At 62.4% G+C, this 26,667-nt stretch overlaps 1 protein-coding gene across 2 annotated transcripts; it reads right to left on the bottom strand.

The window, feature by feature from the left end:
- Nucleotides 1-406: 406 nt before the first annotated feature.
- MICALL2 (MICAL like 2) lies at nucleotides 407-26,003 on the bottom strand. Of its 2 annotated transcripts, none has more exons than XM_009202482.4 (17): nucleotides 25,690-26,003; nucleotides 16,464-16,512; nucleotides 14,813-14,954; nucleotides 13,726-13,916; nucleotides 12,480-12,595; nucleotides 10,917-11,699; nucleotides 8,702-8,994; nucleotides 7,030-7,123; nucleotides 6,360-6,520; nucleotides 5,399-5,554; nucleotides 4,849-4,913; nucleotides 4,657-4,780; nucleotides 4,450-4,540; nucleotides 3,927-4,000; nucleotides 2,809-2,923; nucleotides 1,015-1,056; nucleotides 407-631 (listed from the first exon to the last, which is right to left on the bottom strand). In XM_009202482.4, the coding sequence occupies exons 1-17, from the start codon at nucleotides 25,830-25,832 to the stop codon at nucleotides 424-426; spliced, it is 2,847 nt and encodes a 948-aa protein (XP_009200746.3). In that variant the 5' UTR covers nucleotides 25,833-26,003; the 3' UTR covers nucleotides 407-423. The 2 variants fall into 2 exon arrangements, with proteins under 2 accessions (XP_009200746.3, XP_003895696.3); XM_003895647.5 differs by having other exon boundaries at nucleotides 446-631; nucleotides 1,010-1,056; nucleotides 25,690-26,002.
- Nucleotides 26,004-26,667: the final 664 nt, after the last annotated feature.

Genomic DNA, 26,667 nt, shown 5'->3' with positions numbered 1-26,667 from the left:
CTCAGTGGGAGTCAGAAAGGATGGGGCGCACCACGTCCTGCCCCGGCCACCAGGAAGTCTCCCTGACCAGGGGCCACCACTCATAATCCCCCATCCCAGGCCCCAGTCCTGGGAGACTGAGGTCACACCTCTCAGGCCACGGATACGTGGCGACCCCAGCACCCAAGAGTTCCCAGGCTCCAGTCTGCACTGACGCCTCCTCTGAGGCTCCCACCAGCTCATCTGTGCCAGGAAACTGTGAGAGGGTCCACCTTCGAGGGCCAGGCCCCGAGACAGTCAGCTCCTGCCCGAGGCCACAGAGCACGTCCGTGCTGCAGGCAGAACTGGGAGGCAGCTGAGACCCCGGGCAGGTGCGGGACCGCCCAGGGGCACCGAGGCAAACACAAGGACGCGCAGGAGGCCGGGGCCGTGTGGTCCGTTTCTTTATTGAGGCCACAGACGGTAGCGCAGGTCCCTGCTGTCCACATGCCCCTTGTAGGGACAGGAGGCCCTTCCTGAGTCCAAGTCTGAATGCCGGGTCCGGGCCGAGCCCACGGCCCCACTGGCCGCTACTGGGAGGTGCTGCTTTTGCTTTTGCTTTTTGGTGACCAGATCTTGGATAAGCGGAACTTGGACTTCTTCCTCTGGAGGCCTAGGGCACAGGTGGACAGTGAGGTCATGCTCATCGCCACATGGCCGCAGCCCACACAAATCCCCCTGCCAGAAACATCCTTCCCTTCCACTGGCCACAGTCTGCCCTGGGCCTCCGAGCCCGCAGAAAGCCCTGTGTCCTCCCATGTGAGAACCCGCCCCGACTGGGCGCCCTGAGGGCTGGTCCCCACCATGACCACATGGTCACCAGCCGCCCCTGGCTCTCTTAGTGGCGGGAAGGAGCTCTCACCCTCAGGGTGAACCTGCCTGTCCTGTCACCAAGGCTGAGGGGGGCCCCGACACCTGCCCCCCACCCCAAGCTGGAGGCCCGGCCCACCCAGCCAGCCAGCCCAGCCCCCAACATCCCCGGCCCAGTCACCCAGCTTCTCAATCATGTCCCGCAGCATCTGATCCTCCTCTTGTTCCCTGAAACGGGACCAGGGTGGCCGTGAGTGACAACAGCAATAGCAACGTGCTCTGGAGGGGCCACCGGACAGTCTCCAGCCAGCCTCACCCCAGTGAGTCTCCAGCAGCCGTACCCCAGCCCCGAGCTCCACCTGGACCCATGCCACCTGCCCCTTCCTGCTGACAGGCCTCACGTCGAGACCTTGCTCCCAACAATGCCAGGTCCCTGTCCTCTCCAGGGCCAGCCCCTCAACAGTGACCTGGACAGAAGGCCCGGGCCGACCACACCAGGGACCTAGACAGGAGGGCCTGGGTCAACCACACAGGTGACCTGGTACAGGAGGGCCCTGGGACAACCACACCAGTGACCTGGACAGGAGGCCTCGGCCGACCACACAGGTGACCTGGACAGGAGGCCTCGGCCGACCACATCAGTGACCTGGACAGGAGGCCCGGGCCAACCACACAAGTGACTTGGTACAGGAGGCCCGGGCCTATCACACAGGTGACCTGGACAGGAGGCCTCGGCCGACCACACAGGTGACCTGGACAGGAGGCCCGGGCCAACCACACAGGTGACCTGGTACAGGAGGCCTCGGCCGACCACACAGGTGACCTGGACAGGAGGCCTGGGCCAACCCATGCCAAGGCCCCTTCACGCTCCCAGAAGGTCTCACAGAGGTGGACTTCAGCTGCCGACCCTGCGTGCCATGTGCTGGACCCCTCATGAGATGACATAGGAAAGCTGTCGGGGATGGTCACACAGTCCGTGCAGGAGCCAGGAGACGCATGTGGCCTTGGAAGTTCAAGTTAAAAACTAAGGCTTTGGCCGGGCGCAGTGGCGCACGCCTGTAATCCCAGCACTTTGGGTGACTGAGGCAGGTGGATCACGAGGTCAGGAGATCGAGACCATCCTGGCTAACACAGTGAAACCCCGTCTCTACTAAAAATACAAAAAAATTAGCTGGGCGTGGTGGCGGGCGCTTGTAGTCCCAGCTACTCGAGAGGCTGTGGCAGGAGAATGGCGTGAACCTGGGAGGCAAAGCTTGCAGTTAGCTGAGATTGCGCCCTGCGCTCCAGCCTGGGCAAAAGAGCGAGACTCCTCTCAAAAAAAAAAAAAAAAAAACCTAAGACTTTATGGCCAGTTACAGTGGCTCACGCCTGTAATTCCAGCACTTTGGGAGGCCAAGGCAGGCAGATCACCTAAGGTCAGGAGTTCGAGACCAGCCTGGCCAACACGGTGAAAACCATACAAAAAATTAACCAGGCATGGTGGTGCGAGCCTATAACCTCAGCTACTCGGGAGGCGGAGGCAGGAGAATCACTTGAACTCGGCAGATGGAGGTTGCACTGAGCCGAGATCACACCACTACACTCTAGCCTGGGCAACAGGAGCGAAACTCCGTCTCAAAAAACCAAAAACAAAAAAAATTAGCCGGGCATGGTGGTGTGGGCCTGTAATCCCAGCTACTTGAGAAGCCGAGGCAAGAGAATCATTCGAACCTGGAAGGTGGAGGTTGCAGTAAGTCAAGATCGTACCACTACACTCCAGCCTGGGGGACAGAGCAAGAGTCCACGTCAAAAAAAAAAAAAAAGGACTTTGAAAAGTTCCCAATGGCCACATGTGGCCCCTGGCTGCTGTACCAGTCAGCACAGACGATAACCGCCTGGACAGAAAGTTCTACAGGGCCGGCTGACCCTGAGGGCTGGGAGCATGGACCAGGTGACCAGTCCTGGCCTGGCTGGGAGGGGACCCTGGCGCCTGACCCTCACCGGAGCCGGTCCTCGTCCAATGAGTCCACGATATCACTGCGGTCATTCACGGTGCTCACGTACCGCTCCAGCAGCTCCTGCTCCCGCTGCCGCTCCTGTGGGGACTTCAGAGCCTCTGCGGGGACGGCTCTGTCAGCAGGAGCCCCCCCGCCCCGCTGCCACTGCCATGACCCCACAGGACACAATGTCCCTGCCACCCAAGCGCCAGGCTCCTCTTTTGGAGGAGGAAGGTATGGTCTTGGGGACACCCGGAGCAGAATGAATGAGTGAATGAATGAGTGAATGAGTGAGTGTATGAGTGAGTGAATGAGTGAATGAGTGAATGAATGAATGAGTGAATGAGTGAGTGAATGAGTGAGCGAGTGAATGAGTGAATGAATGAGTGAATGAATGAGTGAATAAGTGAATGAATGAGTGAATGAATGAATTAGTGAATGATGAATGAGTGTATGAGTGAATGAGTGAATGAATGAGTGAAGGAGTGAATGAACGGATGAGTGAGTGAATGAACGGATGAGTGAGTGATGAATGAATGAGTGAATGAGTGAATGAATGAGTGAATCAGTGAGTGAATGAATGAGTGAAAGAGTGAATGAATGAGTGAATGAATGAGTGAAGAAAGGAACCGCCATGTCAGAGCCCGAGTGTTGGGACCCTTCCCCGACATCTCGCAGAAACACCACCCGCTACAGAGATATGGACACTGAGGCCCAGGGCATTGTTGTCCCCGCCACACAGCAAGGAAAGGACAGAGGCGGATGGCCACGGCCTGCGCCCTCAGCCAGGGCACCGGGCATCACAAGACAAATGCCCACAGCTCACCCTGACTGTTGTTATACTAAACATCTTAAGTGAATTGATGTGTTTAATCCTCACAACAGCCGTGTAAGGTGGGTACTGAGAGCATTCTCACTGTGCAAAGGCTGAAACCCAAGCACAGCAAGGTTAAGTGCCTTGGCTGAGGACACACAGCCAGGAGGTGGGAGAGCTGAAACTTGAATGCAGGCCCGCCTGGCTCCAGGGAAGGTCTCACCACGGCCCCCAGGCACTCTGGGCTCTGCGGCATCCCTGGCTGGGGTGGGGCCCCTTGGCTTTTGGCTGGCGCACAGGGGACGCACCGGGCTTGGCCATGAGCCGGCGCAGTTCGCCCTCGATGTCCAGCTGCTGCTCCTCCAGACGCTGGTCCTTGGACCTGCCGCACAGACATGCGTCTGAGGCCTGACTCTGCCGCCCCGTCCCCTGCCTGGCCCGCCCAGTCCACAATGAGGGCCTGGACCTGTCACATAGACACGCATCTGAGGCCTGACTCTGCCGCTCCTGTCCCCCACCTGACCCACCCAGCCTGTGCAAGGGCCTGGACTTGCCACACAGACACGCATCTTAGGCCTGACTCTGCCGCTCCTGTCCCCCACCTGGCCCACCCAGCCTGCACAAGGGCCTGGACCTGCCACACAGACACGCGTCTGAGGCCTGACTCACCACCCGTCCCCCACCTGGCCCACCCAGACAGCAACAAGGGCCTGGACCTGCTGCAGAGACACGCATCTGAGGCCTGACTCTGCGCTCCTGTCCCCGGCCTGGCCTGCCCAGCCTGCAACGAGGTCCTGGCCTTCGATGAGGGGCACGCGGCTGGGCTCTCACTTGTACATCAGCTCTGACTCCTGTCTCAGCAGAAGCTGCTTCTCGTGAATAAGCCAGAACCAGTCCACCATGAGGCCGTCCTCAGCATCATCTGGGGAGAGGAGCCAGCTGGGGCAGGGGAGCCCACCAGGGTTCACGGCCCCTAGCCCCAGGACTGAGGGTGTCTGTGGGAGTCGGGCTGGCCCAGGACCAGGCCGAAGCGCTCACCTCCCTCGGCTGCCCGCAGCCGCTTCTCCAGCTCCACGCCGCGGAGCTCCAGGGCATCCAGCCGCCTCTCGATGTCCTGCAGCTGCCTCTGTATCTCCTCCGGGGAGAGGTAGTCGCGGTGCAGCTGGGGATGGAGGGGCGGTGAGGATGCCGGAGGGCTGGGCCCCTGCCCGGCTCCCCACCGCTACTCACCCTGACTGGGGAGGTCACCGTCTCGCCAGGTGGAGCAGGGACATTGGCCGGGGACAAGGGTCTCCCTGGAAAAGGGGCAGGGTGAGCCTCCGGGGCCTCGGCCACCAGGCCCTAAGCGACCAGGACACAGCTTGGAAGGGTCCTGACCTCAGCACAGCTGGCCTCAGCCCTGCCTCCTTAATGACCCGCACACCCACTGGGCTGCCCTGCCCCAGCCCCACCGACATCTGAGTGGCCTCCAGGCCCGGCCCCACCCTGCACCCTGCCCTCCTCCGGGTCAGCAACACCCAACCACCCCAGTCCCTCAAGCTGCCAGGAGCAGACATTCCATGATCATCAGGAGTCTGTGACAAGGTGCTCTGAGACAGCTGGGTCTCTATTCACGAGGGAGGGCCTAGCACACAGGGCTGGGTCCTTCCTCCAGGCTATCCCTCCATTCTAGGCCCTGTGAGCTCCTATGCATCCTCCAAAGCCCCAGCAGGCATTACCTCCTCAGAGGAAGGCTCCCCTCACCTACACTCCAAACAGCAGTAGTGTCTCTGGGGCTGACCTGGTTTGCCCTGAAGGTGAGGTTTCTTCTCCTCCTCCTTCCAGCTCTGCGCTCGGGCTTCCTGTTCAGGGGGCTCCGGACGAAGCCAGTTGTCAGAAACGTCAAGGCTGGCAGGGATGGCCAGTCTCCTGCGGCGGGGTGGGGAGGGGGACCTGGCTGCCCCCAGGTGGGGAGACAGAGCCACGTGTCAGAGCAGGGCCACTGGGAGCCTGGGGTCTGTCCCGGCACAGCCAACAGCTTGCTGGGTAGCCCAGTCATCCCTGTGCCCTGGGCCCCCCGACTGGCACAGGGTTGGCATCACAAGGCCTACACCCACGTCCTGCCCAACCTAGCCATGTCTCCCCAGGGGGCTAACCCAGGGGGATGCTGGCTGCTCAGGGTCACACAGGAAGTGGCACCAGAGCTGGATATGGATCTAGGGCACCTGTGAGTGCTGGGAATACACAGAGAAATGTGTGCACACACATGCATCACACACATGAACATGGGTGCACACGAACACACATGCATCACACACATGAACACACATGCATCACACACATGAACAGACATGCACATGCATCACACATGCACACATGCATCACACACAACACAGGTGCACGCACTGACACATGCATCACACACATGAACAGACGTGCACATCACACATGCACACATGCATCACACATCAACACAGGTGCACGCACTGACACATGCATCACACACATGAACAGACGTGCACATCACACATGCACACATGCATCACACATCAACACAGGTGCACGCACGGACACATGCATCACACGAACACAGTTGCACACACATGCACACAAGCCTGCCCAGGACCACCAGCACCTCTGGCTGACCACAGCCCCTTCCCACACACCCCAGGAGGTGGCACTACAGGTCCAGTCCCGGGGCCCCACCCAAGGGGGATGGCCAGCTAGGTACCTGGGGGCCCCTGGGTCCCATCCAGCAGTACCTGGGAGGCTGGGTCCTGGGCTGGCTGGGCGCGGCATCCTCTCAGGTCTCACGGGGGTCAGGGTGATGTGGACACTCCCCGCAAAGCTGCCTGAGACCTTCCCGGGGGCCTCCCCCGCCCTCAGCTCTGCCAGGGCCCGTGGTTCCTTGGGCTTCAGAGTCCTGGGCAGAAGGCATGAGGTCGGAACCCGAGCTACCAGCCCCAGGCCTGGCCCACCTGGAGGGGCTCCCAGGCCATGTGTAGAGCAGCTCGAGGGAGCAGGTGGCCTTCTGAGCAAATACCACCTCCCAGCCCACCGACTACATCTGCTGGGACCCTCCCACAGACACAGGTGTGTGCACCACTACCTGCTGTGGTGCGAACCAGACTCCAGGCGTGAGCTCTGGGCCCCCACGGGACCCACACACAGAGAGACTCCACCCCAGCTGCAGGCGTGGTGCGTGAACCCACACGGGGGCTGCCGTGCCCAGGTGAGGCACACAGAAACACTGTCCCCAAACCAGGGAGAGCGGCCCCCATGTCCCTCAGGTGGGGTGACTTGGCCTCTGCTACTCACAGGGAGGTGCGTCCATCCCTGGATGGGCATGTCAATCGGTCGATTACATACTCACTGCATTTATTAAGCACCTATGGTGTACCAGGCCCTGGGCCAGCCCCACCCATCCCTAACCTCTCAGCTGGGCTTCTCCTGTCCACGGGCTTCAGATTCGCTCTCCATCCTGCCGGCCCATCCTCCTGGCCTTCCTGGGGGCTGGCGCTCCTGTCTGGGTGGGAGGCAAGGGGTCTGGGTATAAGGAGGGAGTGCTGGGAATGGGGTGTCTGCAGGGAAGGCTGTGCCTCCCCCTGCCATCTTCCCACAGCCACTCCACCCTCAGACACCCCCACAGCCAGCTGGCCTGTGGGCATCAGGGGCACCACGCAGGGGGTCAGGGGAAGGGGCTCCCAGCTGGGTCTCCCGTGCTGTGTCCCTGGGGGAGTCTCTCCCTGCCTCTGGGCCTCAACTTCCCCTTCTGCCAAATGGGTGGGGACATGGCAGGGTGAGCCCCATGGACTCTGATCCTCTGTCCGCCTGTGCAAGGGGAACACCTGAACCGCGGCTGCTCGTCTGCAGGCTTTCTTGGCTCCTGGGTCCTGTTCAGCAGGGCTCAGGGTGTGGCTTTAACCATGAGAACTCAGTTGAAGGGAAGGATCTGGAAAAACCCTTTGCAGCCCAGTGTGTTCTCAGCCCAGCTTGATAAAGCCGCGGGAACCTCTAGCTTTTTTCTAGGCACCCCCAGATTGCAGGGACGGCCAGTCTCCCATGGTAAAGTGGGGAAGGGGACCTCGGCTGCCCCCAGGTGGGGAGACAGAGCCATGCATCAAAGCAGGGCTGCCGGGAGCCTGGGGTCTGTCCCGGCACAGCCGACAGCTCGCTGGGTAGCCTGGCCATCCCCGTGCCCTGGGCCTCCCGGCTGGCACAGGGTTGGCCTCACAAGCCCTACACCCACATCCTGCCCAACCTGGCCATGTCCACGCAGGGGGCTAACCCCTGGTGGGCTACCCCCAGGTGCCTAGAAAAAACCTAGCTCCCTGTTCCCAAAAACATGTGAGCCCATAAAATAGGACTGTGTGGTCCAGGGAGGCCCCAGGAAGAGCTCCCAGCCCAGGAGGCACCAGAGCCCTCAGGACACAGGGCATCTTATCAGGACACCAGCCGTGGGGGACACGGCACAGGGCACCATCACTGGGACACCAGCGGGGGTGGGGGTGGGGGACAGGGCACAGGGTGCTGTCATCAGGACACCAGCCAGGGGAGCAGACAGGGCATAGGGCGTTGTCACCTGGACACAACCTGGGGGGCGGAAGGGGCACAGGGTGCTGTCACTGGGACACCACTGGGAGGTATGGGGCACAGGGCGCCATCTCCAGTACGTGGCGACACAGTGCCACAGCAACAATGCAACGTTGTCAAACAAAGCAACAGGCAGAAACCGCAAAACACCAGCGGAAAACAGGAGGCCCGACCACAGCAAAGCCAGGCCACTGTGAGCCGCCAGGTGTCACTGCCAGACTGAACTGAGTGGGATGCTGCAGGGATGGGCTGCAGGCATCTACAGGAGGTGCGGATGGGGTGGGGTGGGCTGGGCAACAGTGCCGGCGGACAGCATAGCCCTGAGGACGTTTGCAGCCACTGCACAGAGAGAGTGCCAGGACCCCAGGAGGCTGTGAGCAGGTGTCACAGAGGACAGAGACAGAGACGGAGACGGAGAGGAAGGCGGGCGGGGCTGATGGTGAAACTGGCCAGGGGAGAGTCCCAGAGCTGCAGGCCCCCATGGCCTCCTGCGTCCCAGCCCCTTACTCACCCTGCGTTAAGGTGGTGCTTTTACCCTTTGCCGTCAGCGCCTTTGGCTTCGGCCTGGAGCCAGCACCCACCCTGCCGACCCCCGAGGGTTCGGCCAAGCTCCTCCTGCCTGCCGGGGGCGACACGGATGCCTGAGGGGTGCTGCTCGTGCTCAGGGGGGCTGGTGGGTCCGTCCTTGAAGGGAGGCCAAAAGCCTGGGGAGACGTGGGCTGTAATGGCTTGGCTAAGGGACTTGCTTGTGGTGTTTCAGTTTTGGGCTGAGAACTGGGAACAGGGGCAGTGGCTGGGGAAGGCCTGTAAGTAAAAAAGCATGTATCAGGCACCCCAGGCCACCCTCTACCTCCCACCATCACCCCAGGCACCCCCTCCGCCTTCCCAGCAGCTTGCACCCCATGCACCACCCTCCAGACAGAGTCCCACCATCACCCCAGGCCACCCTCCACCTCCCACCATCACCCCAGGCCACCCCTCTGCCTCCCCGACCATTGCGCCAGGCCACCCCTCTGCCTCCCTGCAGTTTGCTTCCAATGCCCAGCCTCTGGCAGCAGGATGGACCACCCTGGCAAGGGACGGGCCACAGACACCTGTTTCTGGCATGAGCATATGCGGTGGCTGATTCTACTCTCTCGTGAAATCCAGTGTTGGCTGAGATTAAAACATCCGCCCCCGAAACACATCACACACCCAGGCTGGAAGCACCTGAGGCTTTGTCAGAGCCTGGGCCGGCCTGGGCTGCCAGGTTCAGTCCTATGTGACACAGTCTCTCCAGCCCAGCCAGACACACAGACACAGGGCCAGACACGAGGCCTCTGTGCCTTCCTGCTTTCCCTCGGGCACATGCCGGGAGTGAGGCTGCCAAAGCTGAGGTGGGGGCACCAGGTGCCTCCCCATCCCCAAGCCAGTGCCTCCATGTCCCCACCCCGCTCGACAACCAGGTTCCTTCCCCCCTTTCCCCCGACACCGGGCTCAGGGGTGACCAGACCGGCTTCCCCAGAGGAGCTGGGCTCCTCCCCAGCCACACGTGCCCCCCACCCCCCACCTAGGAAGCACTCCCTGGAGCCCCCCACACTCATCCTCAGTCCCTAGGATGCCCTGGACACCCGCCAGTGCCAGAAGGAGCAGAGCGAACTCGCTCTTCTCCTGCCTGTGGCCACCCTGGAGGCTCTGGGCACCCCCTGCTGCCCAGTGTGGGGGCAGGAGGCAGTTCTGAGCAGGGGACGCCTGCACCACCCAATACGGGGCAGCAAACAGCGTTGCCAGCCAGACCACAAGTGTCCTCACTCGTTAAGTGACTGTACTTGGTTGAATGGTGACCCCTAAAATTCACGTCCCCTGGGAAGCTCAGAGTGTGACCTTATCTGTAAACCATCTTGGCAGCTGTAATCATGTTAAGATGCACCCACGCTGGGTTAGGGTGGACCCTAGTCCAACGACCAGTGTCCTTAGGAGAGACAGAAGAGGAGAAGACAGACAGAGAGAAGGCCACGTGGAGACGGAGGCAGAGACTGGAGGGAGGCGGCCACAAGCCAAGAACGCTCAGAGCCGTTGGGAGCTGAAAGAGACAAGGACAGGTCCACCCCTAGTGCCCTGGAGGGTGCGTGGCCCTTCCCACGCCTCGAGGTCGGACTTCTGGCCTGCGGAACTGTGAGGGAGTGGATTTCTGCTGCATAAGCCGCCCAGGGAGGGGGTCTTTGGAAACTGACGCAGCGCCCCCCTCTACCCGTCCACGTCATCTGCCCAGGGTCCAGGCATGGGCAGGCGCGGGGCCCAGGCATGGAAGGTCAGGGCCCGGCTGGACTCAGACAAGGTGACGCTCAGCCTAGCCAGTGTGGGTCCTGCTCGCAACCTGTCCCTGCATCTGTGAAATGGGCGTAGGGCCCTTGTGATCCAAGGGAGTGCGGCACCGTGAGCCCTGGAGCAGCAGCGCCACCTCACCGATGATGCCCTCGAACACAGGTAGACACCAGGTTTTCCGTAAGGACCCAGCTCCCACCATCCTGACCACAGGCACTGCCGTCCTGGCTCCTCCTCCCCATTCCCCAGAGGAGGAAACAGGCGGGGGAGGTTCAGTCCCCAGGGCCACGCAGCCAGGGAGGGGCAGCGCCCCCAAGCCCTCTGGCCTCCTGGGGTCCCTCTGGCTGGTGCATAGAGGCCACACCCCCCACGCCACTCACCTGGTGCATAGAGGCCGCACCCCCGGTCCCCACGCCACTCACCTGCCAGGCGTCGGAGCGCCAGCCTCTTCCAGCGCCGAGAGGGCCTGCCTGAGGAAGTTCCGTGCCTGCTCCTTGCTGCTGTCCCTGGAAGGAGCAAGCGACGACGCGGGACCCCTGCCAGCAGGGCTGGTGCCGGGGGGCACTGCTGATGTTTGGAAAAACTTATTCCGGGCCTGCTGGGTCCTGGAGGCAGATGGGGTCCAGGCTGGGGGGTCCACGGTGGCTGCAGACGTGGAGCTTGAACTGAGCGTGGTTTGAGGAGCTGCCACTCGGGGGGCTCCCCCGCCCTGGGGTGTGGCCGGGCGAGGGTCTGGGGCACTCGGGGGCACAGGGGGATGGGAGGCGGCCACTGCTGTGCGCTGGGCAGCTGACGACCAGCCCATCGGGGAGCTGTTGGTCACACGAGGGCGGACTTTCCCCTCCAGGGGAATGGGGGCCGGGCAGCTCTCAGAGGGCCTGGCTGGGCTCCTCACACGGACAGAGGCGGCGCTGGTGCCTGGAGGGTTGGGTGTGGTCGGAACGGAAGCCCTAGCAGGCGAGTTGCCTGCAGCAGGCTCCCAGGCCGACGGTCTGGCCTTGGGCTTGTTCGCCTCCTGGGCCTTCTGCGGGGAACAGGGGGTCCTGGAATTCACAGCCATGGCCCCTGGCCGTTGGGGGACCAGACCGGGCAACTTGGGGCTTGCAGAGGTAGTTGCAGGGAGGTGACTGGTGCAGACGAAGGCGCCCGGCTCTCCGGTGGCCCTGTAGGCCCCCGAGTGCAGCGTGCAGGAGCACTGCTTGCACCTGAGGGAGGAAAGGCACAGGAGCCCCAGCTCAGCACTGCCCGCCCCGCCATGCATTCACCATGTGCTCCCAGAGCAGGCATTTCGGACTCCCGTGTCCACTCGCGAGGTCGCCGATTCATTCAACAAACGCCTCTTCTCAGGGTCCCTAACCCCTTGAGTCACAGACCCCACCAAAATCCTTGTTTGGGGTACAGACTCCAGAGAGTGCTCACGCATGTCAGCAGACACGCACCCACAGGCCACCCCAGGCCCCGCTTCAGGGCTGACCCACCCCGGCCCCACAGACTGGGGGATGGAACTGGGGGGACTGACCCACCCCAGCCTTGCAGAGCTGGGGGACAGAAGAAGGGGGAACAGCTCGTCCTTAAGAGCCCCCATCCGGTGGCAGGGAGGGGCTGGGGATGGCCACTGAGTAAAACACCCCAGTGGGATGGGCTGAGGCACAGGAGGGAGACCGAGGCAGTGCGTGTGGAAGGACACTCGGGAGGGCATCTCGACAGGGGCACTGGAGGATACTGGGGCTTAGTGAGGGGCCTCAGGCCCTGGGTGTCTAGGAACAGCAGAGCATCTTGGGCTGTCAGCAACAGAGCCCGGGGTGGGGAAGAGGGTGAGGAAGGAGAGCAGTAAGGAGAGAAGAGTGAAGAGGAAGGGGGGGGAGGAAGGGGAGGAGGAAGAAGAGGAGGAGGAGGATGCGGCTGGGTGGGAGGCAGTGGGAGCTGTGGGAGGGTTCTGGGAGGGGAGGTGCATACTCAGGCACGCGGGTGGACAGCAGCCCCACCTGAAGCAGCTGCGGTGGTAGAGTCTTCCGTCGGCCAGGTGCCGCTGTACCAGGTGCACGTGCTTACCGCAGATCCCGCAGATGCTGCTGACCGAGCTGCCCACTGACACCTGGTCCTGGGGAGGATGCCAGCACCTCTCAAAGCGGCCGTCCACCCAGCCCTCCCTCCTGGCGGCAGCCCACAGGAGGCCAGAAGAGCCCATCTTTTTTTTTTTTTTTTGAGACAGAGTCTCACTCTGTCGCCCAGGCTGGAGTGCAGTGGCGCGATCTCAGCTCACTGCAAGCTCTGCCTCCCGGGTTCCTGCCATTCTCCTGCCTCAGCCTCCCAAGTAGCTGGGACTACAGGTGCCCGCCGCCACACCTGGCTAATTTTTTGTATTTTTTAGTAGAGACAGGGTTTCACCGAGTTAGCCAGGATGGTCTCGATCTCCTGACCTCGTGATCCGCCCGTCTCAGCCTCCCAAAGTGCTGGGATTACAGGTGTGAGCCACTGCGCCCGGCCTGGAAAAGCCCATCTTATAGATGGAGAACTGGCCGGGAGAGGAGCTGCCAGCAGGGTGTGGTCACACCCAGGCGGGAAGCAGCCCCAGTCCAGGGACTCTAGCCCAGCCCTGGGGAGGGAGCTGGGACCTGATGCTAGTGGTCCTTCAGTCAGGGTGGGGGCCAAGAGACAGATTCCAGGCCTCCTGCCCCGTCAAGGGGCATGGATCCCATCCAATTCCCATCATCCTGGGAGCCTGGAGTGGCAGTCCAGGGGGAGCAGGGGGTGCCAACCACCAGCTATTCGCCTACCACCTTCCACCCCAACTCCACTTCTGAGAAGTGGGGGTGCCTGGATTCACTGCAGAGCCGGTCTTGGGTACAGAGCATAGCCCAGCAACCCTTCTCTCCCCAGGAGGGAGGTGTCCTGGGCCCATCTAGGTTCAAGCTCTGTCCCACCTTTGTGTCCTCCCTGGGACTCAGTTTACCCATCTGTACAAAGTGGGATCACAACCCCTGGCTTGACGGAGCCCTGGAGAGCCGGTCCCGGTGGCTCTTGCTAAGACTGAGTCCTGGACTGGGGGAGCCGCATCCCCGCCCGGGTCTCGTGGCTTAGGGGCTGTACCCCCTTCCGGGTCCCATGGCTTAGAGGCCACACCCCCTCCAGGTCCCGTGGCTTAGGGGCTGCACGTAGTCCCACAAGCCCCCTCTGCACCCGCAGGTGGAAAACCCAGGGAACCAGGGGGAGGGCAGGCTGGGAGCTTACAGTCTTGGGGGATGGACCCTCTGCACCCCCATTCCTCCTCTGGACCACAGGGTTTGTCTGGGCTGGAGATAGTGGAGGCTTCCGGGTGGGGGTAGGCGACGGCAGCGTGGCTGGCTGGACTGGAGCCTTCTTCTCAGACGGCTCCTCCTCAGAGTCCTTCGAGGCCCTCTTCACGCCTGCCATGCCCCCAACTGGCAGGAAACAAGCAGGGGTTGGGAGGGTCCCAGGCCTGGCTCTGAAAGGGTCTAGGTCCCTCCAGAGGTCCCAGTGCCCGGCACAGGCCTTGGTGCCCGGGGGAGACCTCGGGGCCCAGGGCTGGGGAGAGGTAGCCCTGAGGGCACATTTTTCTGGCACAGCCCCGAGTAGGTCCCCACTCCTTCCCTCCCCACTCAGAGCCCCAGCTGGGGTCAGGGAAAAGGGACTTTTCTGTTTCTCCAGCAGGCAAGGCAGGCCCTGTGCCCAGAATGGTTCCGGGGATTTCTAAACCCTAGAAGAGGAATGTGGGGGTGGGGGGTGGGGAGCTGAGCTCTGCACACACAAAGGCGGGGCCTGTCCCTCCCCTGCCCAGTTCTCTCTGGGGGCCCCACCCTGCCAGGCCAGCCTGGCTTCCATAGGGTCCAAACTCAGGACAGATGAAGGCAGGCCCAGGAGCTGCCCCTGGTCGGCCAAGCCACCCCAGTGGGCACAGAAGCTCAGGGGTTCAGATGGGCAAACAGGCCCAGCGAGGGGCAGGGCAGCAGGAGCTGCTGGTACACCTGCCCCTCGGGGAAGCAACAGGGGCAGCTCAGCCTGCTCTGGGCAGGTGCCTGCGTGCGTCAGGGCCTGGGGATCACCTGCAGCAGGAGGAGGGCCCCTGTCCCTTTTGGTGAACACACAGCCTGGGGCTTTGCATGGGGCTGGGGTTGGGATGGGGGGCGCCCGGCAAGGCCTCTCGCTGCTTCACAGCCAGTGCACAGCCCCGGTGCCCATGCCAGGAGCCATTCTTGGGGGGGCTGGGCATGGACCCCAAAAGGTCCACAGGCCTGGGAGCCGGGCCAAGGGTGGGGGCCTGGTCCTGTCTGGCTCGGCAGGCGCAGCAGGGACTCACTGGGGGAGCGGCCGTGGAAGTAGTTGTAATACTGGGACACGTAGGTCAGGATACTCAGCCGGTCAGGCACCTTCAGGGCCACCATGTCCTCGGCGTCCAGCAAGGCCGGGATGCCCAGGTGCTCCTCGGCCACGCGGAACGCCTGCGGGAAGTGGGAGGGGGTCAGCAGGGCAGCTGGGAGCCCCCTCCTCCTCCTCCAGGCCCCAGCTCACCTCGACTCAAAGATACAGTCTTGGAGCCCAAAGAGGCATGGGTTCGAGGCTGGAGCCAGGCTCCGCGCGTGTGGCCTCCCAGCCTCAGTTTACCCATCGGTGCGGTGGGGGTCACGGTCCCATCTGCACAGGACTGAGGTCGCCAGGCCTGTGGGCGCTCGAGGCCCTGCCCGGGTGAAACCTCAGGGGATCCTGCCCCTCACCAGGAGAATCCCGAGCCCCACCCAACCCAGACTTATCCGGTCTTGGTTGGAACAGCTCCCCGCAGGAGCAGGGCTGACACCCACAGACCGCCGAGCCCTCCCCAGGGCCAGAAGAACACAAAAGCGGCCGTACCCAGGGCTCCCAGGTAACAGGTGGGGGCTGCTGGAGGCTGAGACAGGGACATGATCCCCCGTGCTGTCCAGCCCAGCAGCCAGTGGCCAGGACCATTCCTGTGAGTATGGGAAGTGTGGCCGGCACGCCTGAGGAACTGGACTTGTTTATTTATTTATTGTTATTTATTATTATTTTTTTGGAGACAGAGTCTCACTCTGTCGTCCAGGCTGGAGCACAGCCTCACCCCACTGCAACCTCCACCTTCCGGGTTCAGGCGATTCTCCTGCCTCAGCCTCCTGAATAGCTGTGATTATAGGCACCTGCCACCACGCCCGGCCAACTTTTGTAATTTCAGTAGAGATGAGGTTTCACCGTGAACGTGTCATTTTAGTTCATTTTAATTAAGTTAAAGCTTAAATTCAAACTGTCCCTGTGCTGGCCGGGCAGGTCTGACCGTGTCTTCAGTGCTGACTGCTGGCCCTGCTGAAGGCCAGCTCCAGGGGCAGGGACGTGGCCGGGGCCTGCCTGGCACAGCACAGGACATGCCTACAGGGCGGATGGTGAGTCTGCTGGTGCCTCTGCCCACGAGGGAGCATGGAGCTTATTCTGCAGCAGGGAAACTGAGGCTGCACACAGGGAAGGGCCTGGAAGCTGAGGAGGGCAGGGCAGGACTGGAATCCTGGCAGGGCCGGGAGGCGAGTCCCATGCGGAGGGAGTGGCAGCTGGCCCACTAGAACCCATCCACAGCCCCCCATAGCTATCCCCAGACCCTTGCTCTGCCTGGGCAGACTGGGCTGAGTCCCCTGCAGTGAAGTAGGGTCCCCAGCCACCTCCTGCCACCTTGCTCCCCAACTGAGGAAAAGTGGAGACAAGTATGCCCTGGACGCCAAGATAAGAAGCTATTTCTAGAACGCTAGGGTCACCCAGCCCAGGACACGCTGCAGGGCCGGTCAGAGAGCCCCCGCTTCCCAGGCAGGACTCCCGAGGCAGACGCAGGGCCTGGCGGGGGGGTCCCTGGGTCCCTCGGTCCCTCGGACGTGGGTGGGGCTTGGCGGGCCGGCTAAGCCCGCTGTGAGGCCAGGGCGGGGAAGGAGGAAGGGGCCGGTGCGGGGGCCACTCACCAGTTTATTGTTTTCATAAATGTTTTCCTTCTTGAGAGCATTGAAGTTTCTGGAAGATAAAAACATGGTGTCCAAAGCAGCTCAGAGTCCACGAAGGGAGGGGCTGGAGGGCCTCAGAGGCCATCTTGCCCAAATAGGAAAACTGAGGCCAGAAGCAGGGCTGTGAAGGAATGAGGTGGCACAGGAACACAGGTGGGCAGAGGCCAGGGCTCCCGGCCCTGCTCTGGCCACAGTGATGCTGCTGGGACCTGGTACGGCATCAGACGGCCCCAGCTTCACCTCCTGGGCCCTGGACACGCCGCCCCTCACCAGGGCTCCTGCACAGTCAGAGGTGGCAGGAAGCAGGCCCAGGAGGTGAGGTCACCAGCCCAGGGTGGTCCAGCACAGCTCAGCTCGGAGGGGGCTCCTCCCATCACAATGCTCGGTGACCAGGTGGGTCGCAGAGGCCCAATGTCCCTGGAGGACCACAGGGAACGGACGAGAGAGGCTCCCGGGGCAGGGGATGGTGCCATACGCAGAGAGGGCCAGCCACGCTGTCCCTGAGGGCAGGACAGGCCCCGGATCCACCTCGCCCCAGCTGTCATCACTTCTGTTGTCAGAAGGCTCACTGCTGTTCACCCTTCGGTGCCCTTCTCAGCGCTTCACAAATACCAACCTAAGGCTCACACCCGATGTGTGGAGCAGACACCGGTTATGACCGCATCTCACAGAGACAGCGGCTTGGGGACCTGCCCCAGGTCACACAGCAGGGAGACAGCCGCCAAGGCCACGGAGGTTACATGGTTCTCTCTTTGGGTGATTAAGTGGCCTTCCTGGGTGCTCAGCAAGGGCCTAGCCTCACCCCCAACTCACACACTAGACCACAGGGATGCAAGCGTCCCAGGGAGTTCCCGAGGTGAGGTCCCCAGCCGGCCCGGACAGCAAGGCTCTCCTGGGGACACCAAGAGGACAGCCCCACGTGGCCTCCAGCTGGTCCTGGGACTCCTCATGGGCACCTTGGGAGGGTGCTCTGGGCAGAAAACATACCGAGATCCCACACAGGAGGCCACAGCCTAGCCCCAGGCCCTCCGACAAAACCCGCCAAGCTCCCAGCACAGGCTGCGGCTTCCGGAAGGGAGGGCTGGTTAAATCGTGATCTGGAAGCCGGGTGCAATGGCTCACGCCTGTAGTCCCGGCTACGCAGGAGGCCAAGGTAGAAGGATCGCTTGAGCCCAGGAATTCGAGGTCAGCCTGGATAACACAGTGAGACCCCGTCTTGGAAAAACAAAAATACAGTGATCATGACCTGTCTGTCCACATTGCTGCCTGTGGGGTCCTGGACAGCAGCTGCTGCCACATCAGCGTGAACTGGACTGTTCTAGAAGCTTCCTGGCCCCACAGAGGGAGCTGGGGCTATAAGCTATGTCCTGCCTCACCCCAGCCTGCATGTCTGACCCCAGCAAGCCTCAGTCTCAGGGCCTCAGTCTCCCTGTCTGAGAGGACAACCGCAGCTCCTGGTGGTGAATCTGATGGCCGTGGCTGCAGCAAACAGGAAGGCTAGGCAGGTCTCAAACGGAGAAGTGGGGACTGAGACCCCTGTGGCCACGCGGCCTGCACAGCCCTTGCCCGGCCCTGATCCCCATAAGAACGCTCCGAGGCCTGGACAGTGAGCCCATTTTACCCATTTCACAGATGGGGAAACTGAGGTCAGGCAGCTGCCATGCGGTGGGGTGGGGGGAGCGGGATGGGGGCTGCACGTTGCCCACCTCCCTCCTTAGGAAACCCCTGTCCCGTCCGCCTCCAGCCCTGCCGTCCATCAGTCCTCTGCTGGGCTCCCTGAGAACCCTCCACCGTTTCCAGCTTGGACCACCTCCCAGGTAACAGGTTTCAGATGGCAGGACCACCCGTCTGCACAGGCAGAGCTTCTGCACACAGGACAAGAGGGGGCGCGGACTCCTCCCCGTCTGGACGGATGACGAGGAGCCCCCCTCCCTGGGCTCAGTGGCAGGGAAAGGGGTTTCCGTCTCCTCGGGCCTGGGCCGATGCCTCTGTCTGCCTGGGCTTGTCCCCAGATAGGGTGTGACTCAAGGGCACGTGGGTGGCTGTCTATGCTCAGGGACTCTGCAGCCATGCTAGGCCTCAGCCTCAGCCCCCAGAGCTTAGGAGCTGGCTCTCCCTCCCTCTCTTCCCATCCCCAGCCCTTTGAAAGCTCAAGCTCTGCTGCAGACCTTCCCCAGCATCGCCGACCAAAGCGGCCGTGTCCCCGGAAACAATGCCCCGATGACCAGAAGGGCCGTGTCATTGGCGGCCAGCAGGGCAGTGTCACAAGTTCTGTTTTTTCTCTAAACAAGCAGGAGGAGGAGGAGGCCGTCTACCTCCCGCATTTGCTTCTGTCCACCCCAGGGGCCGGCAGCGGCTCTGTCCAGTGGGTTTCCTAGTAGGGCCTTCTCTCCCTCAGACCCATAGTCAAGCTCTCAGAGCTCCAGGCAGATTGGGGCACCCCAGGCCCTCTGGACACATCAGGGCCAGTGCCCACACAGTGCACAGGTCTGGGCTGCTAGTTCAAGTACCACGGCCTCAGGACGAGGTTCAAGCTGCATCCCAGGCGTTTGAGGCCTCTTCAACTGGGCTGCACCACCCTGGCCAGTCCCACAGCCACCACCTGTCCTGCCCCAAGCTCTTTCCCCAGGGCCAGCCCTCCAGCCTCCAGACCATGGCTCCACGCTCCTGGCACAGAACGGCTTTTCCCGCACTCTGCCCGATACACCGGCCAGGCCCTCCCTAGAAGCACCTTGCCTCGCCGAGCTCACACCCCCGGGATCCCTGAGCAGCTGAGCTCAGAGGCCCGATGCTGGCAGAAATCGCAACCAGAACCACCTGGCAAGCCCACCGAGATATCGCCAGGTACAGACCCCACTCGTGTCTCCAGGAGCCCGCCCGAGAAAATGACGCCCTGGAGCCCTAACCTCCAACTCCCCCCACGTGACCTCATTTGGAGACAGGGTCTTTCTGGAGGTGAGAGAATTCATTTTGTCTCCTTTGGAGATCAGAGAATTCAAACAGCGTTCTTAGCGGGGAGCCCTGGCCCCGTGACTGGTGTCCTCATAAAAGGGAAAGGTGGATGCAGACACACACTGACAGGGAAGAGGAGGTGAAGGCACAGGGCAAAGACAGCCACCCCACAGCCAAGGAGAGAGGCCAGGCACGTCCTCCCTCCCACCCCCAGGAGGGCCCAGCCCTGCCCACACCTCCATCTGGGACGTTGGCCTGCAGAACTGCGGGAGGACACTTTCTGTTGTTGAAGCCGCCCGTTTGGGGGACCTCATGAGGGCAGCTTGAGCAGGCGGACACCCCTGGCTTTGCCGGACAAAAATGCATCAGCTTCCCCCCACTCCGCAGGTGACCAGCTGCCCATGGTGAGACGGCCGGAACTGGGACACAGCCCCAGCCACCGCTACAAACCTGCAGGTTGATGGCCCGAGATATGGGACCCTCCGGGGTTTAATCTCTTATTTGAAGCCTCAGAATTAAAATCAGGTATGCCATGGCCCGGCTCCAAGACACGCACCTTGGGGCCAGGCACACAGTCGGTGCCCTATAAATGCTTGTGATGCATTTGTTCTGTGCTTGGTGAGATTTCTGTGGCAGTCACTTATTCTTTCAACACTGGCTGAATGAATGAATTTGCCGAGTCTGTGTGTCGGTCACAAGATTCGCCCTGGGCAACTCTCCGCCGTGCGTGCCCCTGCCCGGCCATGCCTGCCCCCACCACCCCTCTAACTGACCCACGGACATCAACTTCAGCCCGTGCAGTCCAGCCGGCCTCTGCCCCAGCGCCGCTGGGGGCTCTTGGGAATGTATACCCCCCTCCAAATTCCTGGGTGGCCGACATCACACTGTTTATTTCCTGGAACAAGATTCGGCCATGGAGTGGGGAGGGCGGGTCGGCGGGGTGCACGACTTGGAAGGGAAGGAGCCCCAGCCGAGGCACATCCAGCATTGAGAAGGGAGCAGAGGGAGTGGGGAGAGGCAGGCGGACGGACAGCAAGAGCTGGAGACAGAGACGAAGACCCCAGCGAGATGGTGGAGGGAGGCCCAAGAGAGACAGGGACCAGACAGCACAGTCAGGACAGCAGAGAGGTGACTTGGGCAAGGAGCAAACCTCAGAGACAGTGAGGACATGGCCAGGCAGAGCTCAGGAGAGGAGGGAGTGAGCAGGGGACGGTGACAACTGGGGCGGGGGAGGCCGCAGAGCCCCCACCTTGCACACCGGGCCTCTGGAAGGAAAGTGTGGGGCCCTGGGCAGTCCCCCTGCAGTAAGCGGACAGGCAGCCCCGTCCGGCGCCTGTCCTGGAGGGTTCCGGCCAGAGGCGGCCGCAGAGGTCTGGCTACAGGCCCTGGGGCAGGAACAGAAGGCCTCTGTCCACAAGCAGCTTCCTGCTGACCCAGCCCCGCGTGGGAGGGGAGGTCAGCCCACCCTCAGCTCCAGCCCAGGAAGCGAGGGCACTGCCTGGGAGCTTCTGAGTGGGAGCCTCTGCGTGAGTCTCTCCCCTAGCCCCCAACAATAGTGGTGTCTCGGGGAGCCCCACCACCCTCGAGAGTCACTGCCGGAGGGCTCCATGCACCGCACAGTGGCCGCCCCAGCCACCCCTACTTCCTGGCCCAGCCCTGAGCTGGCCTCCAGAGCTGCAGGGACCTGGAGAGAGTTCAAGGGACCCTGCCCTGGAACTGAGGGTGCAGCAGAGACCCAACTTCACAACACCCTCCCCAGACCTGGCCACAGATCCGACAAATGCCTCCAGCCACGACCCCCAAGAAGGAGGCCAGCAACGTTCTCCTACCCGCTGGACGGCTTCCTGCGCCACGCACGCCTGCCCTCTCTCCAGCCCCACTCCCTCCCAGCCCAGACACGCTGTACCCACTGCCCCATCTGCTCGAGGGCTGTGCCTGGAGACCTGCTTGGGCCCAGGAGTGAAAGCAGCCAGCCCATGGCTGAGCCGCTCCAGCCCCGACAGGCTGACTGGCTGAGGGAGGCGAGGCAGGAGGTGGGGCTGTTTGTTCTGGGTGGTTTCTGAGCTCACCTGGCTGCCGGGCTGCCCTGTGGCACCAGTATGGAAACAGCACCTGGGGGCAGGTGCCCTGAGGCCTGGCTGCAGAGAACCCACAGCCGCAGGTGAGACGGGGCAGGTGGGCACAGGCAGGCTGACCAGGCAGAGGACCCGTCCACCCTGCCACCTCCTGGTGGGCGTGGCTGGGCGATCCTGTTTCCTGGCTGTAAAGCGGAGATTCGGACACCGCTGTGTGCCTGTGGGGCTCCCCAGTGTGGTCACACATGGCTCAAGGATCCAGGACGTGGTACACAGGAACGCCCGGATCCCCGCCCCCTCCATCCGGGGTCAGTAAGGCAGAGGCAGAACCAGGAGCCCGGGTGCCCCACCTGGCTGGCCTGGCGCCCGAGCTGGTTCCTTCACAGCTGCTGTCCCCTGAGGGCCAAGCGGAAGCACACTCTGTGTGCAGCAGGAAGGACTAAGGCCAGACAAAGGGAAGGCCTTCCTGGTGGCAGAGCTAGAGACACAGAGACAGGACGTCCACCCTTCTGCTATCAAAGGGTCTTCACTGGAAGAGGAGGGGAATGAGGTGGCAAGGGCGGGGCCTCACACAGTATCTGACTTCAGCGCTGCCTTGAGAGGACAGCCGCTCTGTGCCTGTCCTTCACATGTGTTTCCTCCCTTCCTGAAGACTACTGGGGACAGGGGGGACAGCCGAGGGCTGCATGAGGAGACCCCCACCCCAGCCACCACCTCACCCAGAGGCACGGCAGGGAGCAGAGGCTGAGGGCACAGGATGGGGGTGATGAAGGTACAGCAGGCATGTCCAAAGAGCCAGGGGCCAGGCGTGGGGGTTCACGCCTGTAATCCCAGCACTTTGGGAGACTGAGGCAGGAGGATCACTTGAGGCCAGGAGTTCAAGACCAGCCTGGGCAATATAGCCAGACCCCATCTCAATAAAAAAGAAACAATATGCTGAGTGAAAGTAGCCAGACATAGGCCAGACACAGTGGCTCACGCCCACAATCCCAGCACTTTGGGAGGCTGAGGCGAGCAGGTGGATCACTTGAGGTCAGGAATTCGACACCAGCCTGGCCAACATGGCAAAACCCTGTCTCTACAAAAAATACGAAAATCGGCCGGGTGTGGTGGTGCACCTCTGTAACCCCAGCTACTTGGGAGGCTGAGGCAGGAGGATCGCTTGAACCTGGGAGGCGGAGGTTGCTGTGAGCTGAGATCGCACCACTGCACTCCAACCTGGGCGAAAGAGCGAGACTCCATCTCAAATAAACAAATAGATAAAATTAAATTAAATTAAAAATAAGAAAATTAGCCAGGCATGGTCCCAGCTACTTGGAGGCTGAGGTGGGAGGATGGCTTAAGTCCAGGTGTTCAAGGATGCAGTGAGCTAGGATGGTGCCACCACACTCCAGCCTGGGCGACAGTGCGAGACTCCAACTCTGGAATAAAAGCAAAGGGCCCAGGCACCTGTACGAGTGCGTGTCCCCACACCCTGGTGCACACCCAACCCCCATGACACTCCTGGTTTTCCATCAGCCAGGGTCTGCAGAGGCCCCCACACCCCAACACCTGTGGAAGCCTATACTAGCTTCCTCCTGCTGCTGTAACAAATTTCCACAAACTCCAGGGCTTAAAACACCAGGAATTGCCGGGCACAGTGGCTCACGCCTGTCATCCCAGCACTTTGGGAGGCCGAGGCGGGCGGATCACGAGGTCAGGAGATCGAGACCATCCTGGCTAACACGGTGAAACCCCATCTCTACTAAAAATACAAAAAATTAGCCGGGCGTGGTGGCAGGAGCCTGCAGTCCCAGCTACTCAGGAGGCTGAGGCAGGAGAATGGCGTGAACCCGGGAGGCGGAGCTTGCAGTGAGCCGAGATCGCGCCACTGCATTCCAGCCTGGGTGAGAGCAAGACTCCGCCTCAAAACAAAAAACAAAAAACAAAAAACAAAAACACACCAGGAATTTGTTCTCTGGAGGCCGGACTCCGACGTCAAGGTGTGGGCTGGGCCTTGCTGCCTAAGGGGGCTCTCGGGGAAGGTCTTTCCTGTCTCTTCCAGCCCAGGACACCCTTGGCTTTTGGCTGCACCTCTCTGATCTCTGCCTCCAAGGGCACATGGCCTTCTCCTCTGTCCTGTACATGGGCACCTACTAAGCTCCTATCATACCTACTGAGCCCCAACTGAAAGGCCCTTATCTGCAGAGCTCCAACCATGTGCTGGTATCTTCTGAGCCCAGCTCCAGGCACTGGGGATGCAGCAGTGAACAAAACAGAGCCCCCAGCCTCTGCAGCTGACAGTCCAGTGGGGACAGACAGATAAGAACCAAGTCAGCCACAGCTTGGGCAACTCCACACCTGCTGGAGCTGGGGGCAGAGGGCCTCCTCTCTCTCCTGCCTCCTTCCTGTTCTGGCCTCTGCACTCTCTGTAGCCACCCTGAGCTTTTATTCATTTACTTGTTCCCTGTCTGTCTCTGTGACCAGAACATTGCTCCCTGCATCTGGAGGCTGAGGGGAACAGGTACAGGACTCATGCTGGGTACACAGCAGGCGCTCAATAACTGTCAGTGCACTGAGGAAATATACAGCGCCCACTGTGCCAGTACATGCACACACATGTGCACCTGTGCTCACCCCTGGGCATGGCATTCAGGCACACCTGAGCCAGCAGGGAGTGGAGAGAAGCTCCCCAGGACTAGAGGGCCCCAAATCTCCGGCGACACCAGTGATCCATGAAGCTGGTGGTCAGCAGCCAGCAGCAACAGCTCTCCCCGCCCTGAAGGCTCTTCAGGCTGGCCCCGGCTTGGATGCCTGGGTTCAGCCACCAGCCAGCCTCACCCAGGACCCTGAACCCCCGGGGGTGGGGTCTTGCCTGCCTTCCTCCCCATTCCAGGTTTCTCCCAGTCTCCGGGTCCCTGGCCCTCTCCTAAGCTCAGTGTCAGGCTTTCCATGTGGAAGCACGTACCCTGCACCCAGCATCTTCTGCCTGCAAGGGCAACAGAGGCACGTTCCTGACGAGGGAGAGCGGCTGCTGCCCAAATGCCACATGGAGGCCTCCGACAGCTCCACAAATGCATGTCACAACCTCAGGGCAGGGGTTGAGGCTGTTGCTCAAGACCCCAGCTTCCTGCAGAGTGGGACCGGCGGGACAGTGTCCAGGGCACAGATGAGGAGCACCAGATCTGCACAACAGGCTGGGGCTGTGTGACCTGAGCAAGGATCCCTCCTCTTAGTTTCGGTTCTCTGGTCTGCACAGCTGGGGCCTGACAGAGGCCAGCATCCCCAGGTGCTGCCTGTGGCTCCTCCCAACCCTGAGACCTTCCCACCAAAAACACACCCAGGAGAATGCTTTGCCCAGAAGGTGCCTGAGCTGCAGGTGGCCTTTGAGGGCCCCCCTTCCTGAGCCTCTGTCCCCCTGCCCCAATGCACAGATCTCTGTCCCAGCAAGCCTGGTCCCAGTCATTCGGCCAAAGAGCGTTTGCTGAGTGAGCAACCGACAGAGCAGATCCAGGCTCGAGCCAAGATGCAGCAACGGGCAGGGCCAGCTGCCCAGCTACACACGCCAAGACCCTCCTGGGGGGAGACAGCCTAGTCCTCATCCCCTGCCACCTCCTGCTGCTCCCAGAGATGGGGGCTGTTCTCCATCTCCGGCCCTATCACTCGGGGCCTCAGAGGCCCAGCCGACAGCAGCACCAGGGGTCTGGGGGCTTCCTGCCCTGCACTGGCCGCTCCCCCACAGTGGCCCTGGCTGCATCCCCTCAGGGGCCTGAACAGGATGGGGGAGGGGCAGTGTCCACACGAGGGGTATCCCAGGGACCCCATCTGGTGGCCAGACCTCAGGGCAATGAGGGCCTCAGAGGGCCCAGACAGGCAGCTCTGCCCGCCTTTCCCAGGGACACAGAGGGGGACTGGACTGAAGCCAGGGCCCAGGAGCCGCCCTGAGTCACGGCTGACTCAGCTGGCGGGCGGGGGAACCCAGCTGCATTCGCTGTCCGGGCACACTGAGGCCACTAGAGACAGTCTTGGGGGGCGCACGGTGGGCTGTGCCTGCAGTGCCCATTTCCGCCCAGTCCCATGCCTCGGCTCCCCATCCCCAGCCGCCCGGGCCTCAGTTTCCCCGCCCGTGTCGGCGCGCAGCCGAACAGCAGAGGGGTCAAAGGGCGCCGGGCGGGACTCACATGAGGTCGGGCCGGTGGCGGTGCAGGATGGCGCAGAAGGCCAGGCCGTCGCGGAACGACGTGGTCATGTTGCAGATGTTCACGTCGCGGTAGCCCTCGCACTGCTGCCGGCACCACTGCTGCAGCGCCCTGATGGCCGCCATGTGAGCGCCTCGCCCGCCGCTCGGCGGAACCGCCCTCCGACACCTTCCCGCGGCTGTGCCGCGCCCGCCCGCCCGGTGAGACAGACGCTGGGGCCGCTACCGCACCGCCAGACCCGCGGCGCCCAGCCCGAGCTGAGCCGGACTGAGGGCGACAAGCGCCCGGTCCCGAGAGAAGCCGAGCCCGGCCCCGCCACCGCCGGCCCCGCCTCCTGATAGGCCCCGCCCCCAGCCGCCAAATCCTGCCTCCGCATAGGCCCCGTCCTTATACCTCCCGGCCCCGGCATTGGCTCCCGCCCAGGCAGGCCCCACCTCCCAGCAGGCCCCGCCCCCACCCGCCAGGTCCTGCCTCCCGACAGGCCCCGTCCCCAGCCGCCGGGTCCTGCCTCCTGATGGGCCCCGTCCCCACGCCTTCTGGCCCCGACACAGGCTCCCGCTCCAGGCAGGCCCCGACTCCTGACAGGCCTCGCCCCCAGCCTCCAGGTTTTGCCTCCTGATAGGCCCCGTCCCCACGCCGCCCGACCCCGGCACAGGCTCCCGCCCTGGGCAGGTCCCGCCTCCTGGTAAGTCCCGCCCCCACGCCGCCGGGTCCCGCCCCAGACAGGCCCCGCCCCCCGCCGCCTGACCCCCTACCCAAGCCCCGCTCCGCCGCTGCTGGCCCAGACCTCCAACCGGGGAAGGGGCGCGGGCTGCTTGGTGGTCCTGGCGTTCTGGACCCCTGCGGAGACCTGGGATTTTCTTTCTTTTCGCCGCCCCACCTCCTAACACCATGAAGAAGATACAGGGAAGGCCGGTTGACAAATGTGGACACTGAGGCTCGAACAGCCCTGCCCTGTCT

This window comes from Papio anubis, chromosome 4, assembly GCF_008728515.1.
Source record: "Papio anubis isolate 15944 chromosome 4, Panubis1.0, whole genome shotgun sequence".
NCBI classification, from domain to species: Eukaryota; Metazoa; Chordata; class Mammalia; order Primates; family Cercopithecidae; genus Papio; species Papio anubis.
Note: the sequence above shows the minus strand (reverse complement) of the source record. Positions and strands in the feature narration are given on the sequence as shown.

Coding starts and splice junctions, on each gene's coding strand:
- MICALL2 (XM_009202482.4), bottom strand. CDS start 25,832: ATGGCGGCCATCAGGGCGCTGCAGCAGTGGTGCCGGCAGCAGTGCGAG. Junction 14,955..16,463: donor TTTATGAAAACAATAAACTG/GTGAGTGGCCCC, acceptor CACTTCCCGCAG/GCGTTCCGCGTGGCCGAGGA. Junction 13,917..14,812: donor CTTCCACGGCCGCTCCCCCA/GTGAGTCCCTGC, acceptor GTTTCCTGCCAG/TTGGGGGCATGGCAGGCGTG.